Source organism: Poecilia latipinna, unplaced genomic scaffold (genome assembly GCF_001443285.1).
Source record: "Poecilia latipinna isolate Pla-1442-1.1 unplaced genomic scaffold, P_latipinna-1.0 Scaffold2782, whole genome shotgun sequence".
NCBI classification, from domain to species: Eukaryota; Metazoa; Chordata; class Actinopteri; order Cyprinodontiformes; family Poeciliidae; genus Poecilia; species Poecilia latipinna.
This window is the reverse complement of record NW_015115398.1, coordinates 2523-9476: the sequence shown is the minus strand read 5'-3', so window position 1 is coordinate 9476 and position 6954 is coordinate 2523. Positions and strand designations below refer to the sequence as shown.

General features: G+C 39.4%; 1 protein-coding gene across 2 annotated transcripts in view; it reads right to left on the bottom strand.

Moving 5' to 3' along the window:
* rnf2 (ring finger protein 2) overlaps positions 1 to 4836 on the bottom strand; it is a 52423-nt gene extending 47587 nt beyond the window's left edge. Inside the window, exons 1-2 of one of the 2 annotated variants that reach the window (XM_015021441.1) lie at positions 4717 to 4836; positions 874 to 970 (exon numbers count right to left, since the gene is read on the bottom strand). In XM_015021441.1, the coding sequence (XP_014876927.1) occupies positions 874 to 970; positions 4717 to 4817 (198 nt within the window). In that variant the 5' untranslated portion in view covers positions 4818 to 4836. Of the gene's footprint in view, positions 1 to 873; positions 971 to 3968; positions 4061 to 4716 lie in introns of those variants that run through there. The other variant, XM_015021442.1, reaches the window with a different exon arrangement.
* Positions 4837 to 6954: the final 2118 nt, after the last annotated feature.

The following is a 6954-nucleotide window of genomic DNA, read 5'->3' as shown; positions in this document are numbered from 1 at the left end:
AGTGTTTTATTGGCCGTCTGGATGCTGCCCGCTTCCATGGCATATATATCGCTCTTATAATTACTAAAATCACAATACTCTCACCGTGTATCCCTCAGAAAAATTAACCAATTTAAATAAAGGAATCCCTCTATTTCTATTGGGTGATACCACGGTAGAGAGCGTTTATTTTATAAAGTTAACATTGGTTTTGTAAGTGATCCGGTATGAAACGGTAGTAACACAGCACTTTTGAATTTTAATCATCAGAATACCGGGATTTTTTACGTTGTTTTAAAAGGTTTATGTCAGTCTCCTTTTCTCCATAGATATGCTTCCCGACTGCTCCGCACTGGACGGGGGTTAAAAAAAAAAAAAAGACACGTACTTTGAGAAAAACTCTGAAACAGGAGAACTGTGACATAGAACAGAGCAACAAACTAGATGTGAATCAGGGTCAGAGAACTCGGCGCTGAACAGTGAAAAGTCAACATGATTGCCATGGTTACTGGCAATCGGCTCCTACCTGCACAAATTAGCAGGAAGGTATGCGTTTGCCTTAGGCATGGGCGGTATGACTTTATGGCAGTATGATAACCTCAGACAAAAACATCACGGTTTTGTGGTATCACAGTACTGTCAATACAGCTGTAAAATGTGTTATTTTGTATTTTCTTTAGTGTGCCTTCATATGAATGCATAGTCACTCTGCTCCTTAATAGTCCTTTATAATCAAAATCTAGAATATGCCACCGGCCTTAAACGGGACGACATAAAACTGCAGTGCTGTTTGGGGAGATGATTACCCTTTTTGCATTTATGATAAGTTTCAATAAAAAATTTTTTTAAAAACCCCTGATGGATATATGCAAAGTGATCTTGGTGAAAGTTTACCTGTGGTGTTCTCTGTAGTTCATAGAGACTTAGTTCCCAAGTCTTGCTGAGGGACTGAACCCCATTTGTCTGCACTGTCTGAGTCATGGCTGCAACACTGAAACACAAAAACAAATGCACACTAAAAGGACTAAAATAGAGGAGACAAAAGCAACTTCTGGAAATCTGTTTTATCTTATAGGAGCATATTACTCTGATGCCTCATCCCAGGAAAATTAGACCTTCTCATGAGAGAACTTCTCACCAAGTTCTCCCTCAGCTAACTTTTTCAGCCACCTAATTTTAGAGCAAATAAATGAATGACAGAGAGTGGCTAACCATGTAATGCAACGTTGCACAATCATGATGACAGTGACATAATCATCTGAAGCTGGTGTGGAAAAGACAAGGTAGCCTGGCAGGATTGCTTATTTGGTCTTTCTCAAAGAATGGATCCTAGTTTACTTACAAATGGAAGAATAAAATAGCCCAGACTGGATTCAAAACACAAGCGTGTCAGATTTTCCTCCACGATATTATGTGATTTTTGAGGTTTTCAGAAATAAAGAAAGGCCAATGACCCAATTGAATATCTCTAAACATCAGAGTAGAAATCAATAATATGTTGAGGAGGAACTGTAGGTTCTACCTGAAAACAGTCTTCAGCACTGAGAGACGACATACATGGGTTAATGACTGGGTCACATACAGGGGCACCCACCAAGAAACTTGGGCCCCATGGCAAAAAATTAAATTGAGCCCCCTGCTGCTACAATTTCTGGAGCGGTACAAATTTAAAGGCATGTAACTGCCTTGCTTTCTGGTCATGACAGTTTTTTATGAGACAGATAATCTGTGAAAAGATGAATCCCCTCCAGCTTCCTCTCTGACCTACTACTGACAGCTAAAGACTGTAATTTATAGTGCTAAAACCCACCTCCTGTCTATGATTGGTTGTTTGTAGAGAGCACTGGTAGAAGGCAAATTAATTAAATTATTCTCGCATAATCCCTCAACATATTGACAGTCTTAACAAATATGTACTTTTTGTTAATAAAAGTTACATACTGCAGCTTTAATTTCACTTATGAGGGGATGGGTCAAAAGGGACGTGGCAACAGATATCTGTAATTTAAATGCAAGCCAAGGCAGGACTATCTGGACTAACAAGAGGCTGTTTTTTATTATAATTTTATAAAGATTGTTTGAATTTCTGTCACTAAAATATATTGTTTTATTGTGCAATTGCAAAAAGAGCAGTGAGACAGGAAAAATCTACACAGACTCCCTGGAATTATGTCAACTAGCTTGTCACTGAACACAGTGTTATTCACCTTTTTCACTGGGACAGGTGGAGGGATTATCCTAAGATGGGGGTTAGAGCTGCTGCTGACTGACTCATCTGTCAAGTGTGGTAAAAGGTACAGGTACAACTTAAATATATGAATATGTTGGTAGATTTTTTCCCCTTCGTTTTTAAATGCTAGTGAAATGGAGGCAAACAGCCTGTAGCTAAGCTAACTATCCTAAATGGTTGATATTCTCACAAAGTCTACTCACCTCTCAGAGAAAAACTGGGTTACAAATTGACACTCTTGTTTTTTCTCTCTCCTTTTGAAAACCTGACCTTATATTTTTTCTTAGCAGCATAGCAACTGTCACAGTTGTTCTTGTCTTCTACTTACTACTGTTGAACAACATCACCATCAAGTCTGCCAAGCAGTCAGCCTCATGAACTAACTGCTGAATGTGCTATGGGCTGAGAAACAACTTGGCCACCGTTAACAGTGGCCATGCTAAGTAGCATGAGCATTTGCAACAGCAGAGTTTCTCCCAGAGTATTTTAAGCCTGCAGGCTAACAGGTTTTATTTGGGCCCCCACCAGGCTAAGGATTGCTTATTTGAGATTTTTTAAATGTTTGCATTTTTTTAAGATGTTATAGTCGGTATTCAAGCATTAATCTTCCAATAATACATAATTATCACGTGATATTTTCAAATTTCCTGTCAACTTTAAAGCACTGGGAAAAGGCACAGGAACTAAATTTTTTCACAGATTGTCTGTCTCATAACATATTCTTATGGATAAAATGTCTTTCCTCTGTCTCTTTTATCCGTTTACATGCACATTGCTGCATGCTTACATAACCATATCACATAATACTGGAGACAGTCACACTTAAAAAAATGAAACCGATTAACACTACCCTTTAGAGAGGGCGGAGAATGACTTCTCATAAAAGCAGAATGCACTCTACAATTTTTTGCTTCGCTTGCCCACCCTTAACCTGTTATTCACGAGAGGACCCAAATTTGGGTCCTCTCGTGACAGAGGTGTCAAACTCCAGTCCTCAAGGGCCTCTGTCCTGCAACTTTTAGATGTGCCTCTGCTGCACCACACCTGAAAAGAATAATTAGGTCATTAGCAAGGCTCAGGAGAACCGATCTACACAGGGAGGAGGTAATTAAGCCATTTCATTCCACTGTTTTTTACCTGTGGCACATCTAAACACTGCAGGACAGCGGCCCTTGAGGACTGGAGTTTGACACCCCTGTCATTGTGAATGACAACCTGTGAACAACAGGTTAAGGTCTGCTGAATGGAGCCCAGCACTGGTTGGTGAATGTCACTCTGCATCTGTTCCATTTGTATGACTTGTAACATTGGATCAATTTCTGCATTAAAACCTGTTTTACACTTAATCAAATCTCATCATTTCTCAGGGTAATGACACTGAGGGGTTTTGGTCGGTCCAAAACTGGTAAACAAATCTAGGTGGTGCACAAGGGGAAAAATGGGTGTACTACAACATATTAAAATACCCATTGTGACACATAGAATTAAATGTTTGATAATGATACAATTGATCCAGGTTGTTATTTATTGTAATTCAATTGGTGCAAATTAAGGGACAATTCTGAAATATTTAGGAGTTTTTCAAAGTTGAAACTGTTGTAATGTTGTGTTAGGGTTGTTTGCACCGGGCGCCAAACTTGCTATGGCTAAATGCTCCCCATCAACATTTAGTTATTAATTTATGAACCTGGAAAATAATTGACCGAAGATCCACTAAAAGTAGCTATTTCATATCGTTTATCAGACGCCGTACACCAACCTGAATGTAGGTGAATAAGATCTGTGCAGACTAATGGAGATGTGTGACCATGCTGCCACACACGTGACAGACTGAAGAATAAAGTCTTGGTAGTAGTTTTCAACACCCCACGAATCTGACAGATTTGAAAGTTAGACAAAAGGAGAGATATAAATTATGCTTTCTGTCTCATTTTATCTGTCTCATTTATGTCAACAATTGAAATCCAATGAGCTCTAATCGCTGGTTGCAATATAAGGATATGCAGACGTCGGCCTGTTGATATCTTAATCCAAAAAACAACATAAAACCAGTTTATATGGCACATTCATTCTGATTCTTTTAATGAGACCAAGCACACACATTTCAGGAGAAGCTATAGAGTTCGGCTAAAGCTAACTAGCATCCAGCTCCGGATGATGCTGTGGCTGTTCTTCGGAATGTTAAAACTGAATGGGGACAAAACAAGCCTGAGATGGGACAAGGCGCAAATTTGCAGTTTTAACTCTGTTTAAAGAGCGCAAGAAGATGCACCTTGAACTGCGGTCCTTGGTGTAAAGAAGAAGTCTTGGGTGTAATGTGTCGCTGTGACAGAAAGAAAACAACAGAGAAAAGAGGTTCTCGCATGTCTTGCACTGCGGGTTCCTAACGTTATTTTAGAATTTTATACAGAGAAGAACTCGTCCCAGAAGAGCGGTTCATCTAAGAATTCGGATACTAAAGAAAAATTGCTCCAAGCTGAATAAAATATTATTGTTCATGTACTTACATGTTCAGTTGTAAGCACGGCCTGATGTAGCCAAGCGCCTTTAGGTGAAAGCAATATGGCTGAAAGGCTACAAGCGATGCAATCTGGGAAATGAAGGCCATGAATATCCACCGATGACACAGCTGAAGATATTTCCGAAATAGTGTCAGTTAAAAAAACAAAGAAAAATATTTACACACACAAACACATATACATATATATACATACACACACACACACACACACATATATATATATATAAAAAATTCCCTTCTTAGCCTCCATGGGTTTAGGTTCACCTAAACGTGCTTTGCTACATCAGACCATGCTTACAACTGAACATGTAAGTACATCAACAGTAATATTTTATACAGCCTGGGAAAAAAAAAAAAAATATATATATATATATATATATATATATATATATATATATATATATATATATATATATGTGTGTGTGTGTGTGTGTGTGTGTGTATGTATGCGTGTGTAAACGGCTATTCATGTCTAAACTGTGAGTACACCCCTAAGAGTATACACCTCTAAATGTCCAAATTGAGCACTGTTTGTCATTTTCCCTCCAAAATGTCATGTGACTAGTTAGTATTACTAGGCCTCAGGTGTGCATACAGAGCAGGTGTGTTCAATTTTTAGTACAGCTCACACTCTCTCATACTGGTCACTGAAAGTTCCAACATGGCAAATGCTGTCTTTGAAAGACAGGTGCAGGAGTGCTGTCAGCATTGCTGTTGAGATTAAGGAGGTGGAGGGTCAGCCTGTCAGTGCTCAGATCATACGCTGGACATTACATCAGATTGGTCTGCATGGCTGTCACCCCAGAAGTAAGCCTCATCTGAAGTTTGCACACAAGAAAGCCCACAAACAGTTTGCTGAAGACATGTCAACAAAGGACATGGATTACTGGAATCATGTCCAGTGGTCTGATGAGACCAAGATTAATTAGTTTGGTTCAGATGGTCTCAAGCATGTGTGGCTGCAATCAGGTGAGGAGTACAAAGTTAAGTGTGTGATGCCTACATTCAAGCATGGTGGTGGGAATGCCACGGTCTGAGGCTGCAGGAGTGCAGTAGGTACATTTCATGAACTCCAATATGTACTGTGAACTACTGAAGTAGAGCATAATCCCCTCCTCTGGAAACTGGATCACAGGACAGTGTTCCAGCATGATAACGACCCCAAACACACCTCTAAGACGACCACTGCTTTATTAAAGAGGCTGCAGATAAAGGTGCTGGACTGGCCAAGCATGTCTCCAGACCTAAACCCAATAGAACATCTTTGGACCATCCTCAAGCGGAAGGTGGAGGAGTGCAAAGTCTTGAATAGCCGCTAGCTCCTTGATATCATCATGGAAGAGTGGAAAAGCATTCCAATGGCAACCTCTGAAGCTGTGGTAAAAAATGGTGGCCACACAAAATATTGACACTTGAGGAACTTTCATTAAGGGGTGTACTTACTTTTGTTGCTGGCGGTTTAGACATTAATGGCTGTATATAGAGTTATTTTGAGGGAAGAATAAATATACAATGCTATATAAGCTGCACACAGACTACTTTTCATTGTGCCAAAGTGTCATTTTGTCAGTGTTGTCCCATAAAAAAATATTCTTAAATATCTGTAGAAATGTGAGGGGTGTACTCACTTTTGTGATACACTGACTGGATGGATGGATGGATGGATGGATGGATGGTGCCCCAAGTGCCCCTTTGCTTCACCTTAACCTAACGTTGCTACCGGGCGGGTTCACACCACAGCTGACAGGATATGATGGAGGTGAGCATCCACCAGAAAGATGCGCAGCCTTCATACAGGGCCGGTCTAAGGTAACCTGGGGCCTTAGACAGAATCTGACTTGGGTGCCCTTCCTACTAAGAACATCATCATCACTAATAGTGTTTAAATATAGATTTAGACGGGGCCAAGGTTAATTGGCTTAGCTTAAAGTAAATCACTGATTATTGGCTAATTTTTGCTGTGATGCATTTGTGAACAAACCTAGCTCAAACACAAATATTACAGATAACATGATAATGTAGTCATGGTAACATAATCAAACTATCAAGATGATTCTTTGCACTTTTACAAAGTAAATTTCATAATTAAATCCTAAATGTACAATTATTTTTTTTATTTTCTCTGCTAAACGTGTAAAATTTAATAGCATCATCATTCTCAATAAACGAATGCTAAAGTTTTAGATCTATGGTCTATGTTACAAAATGTCGGGAGGGGCCTACT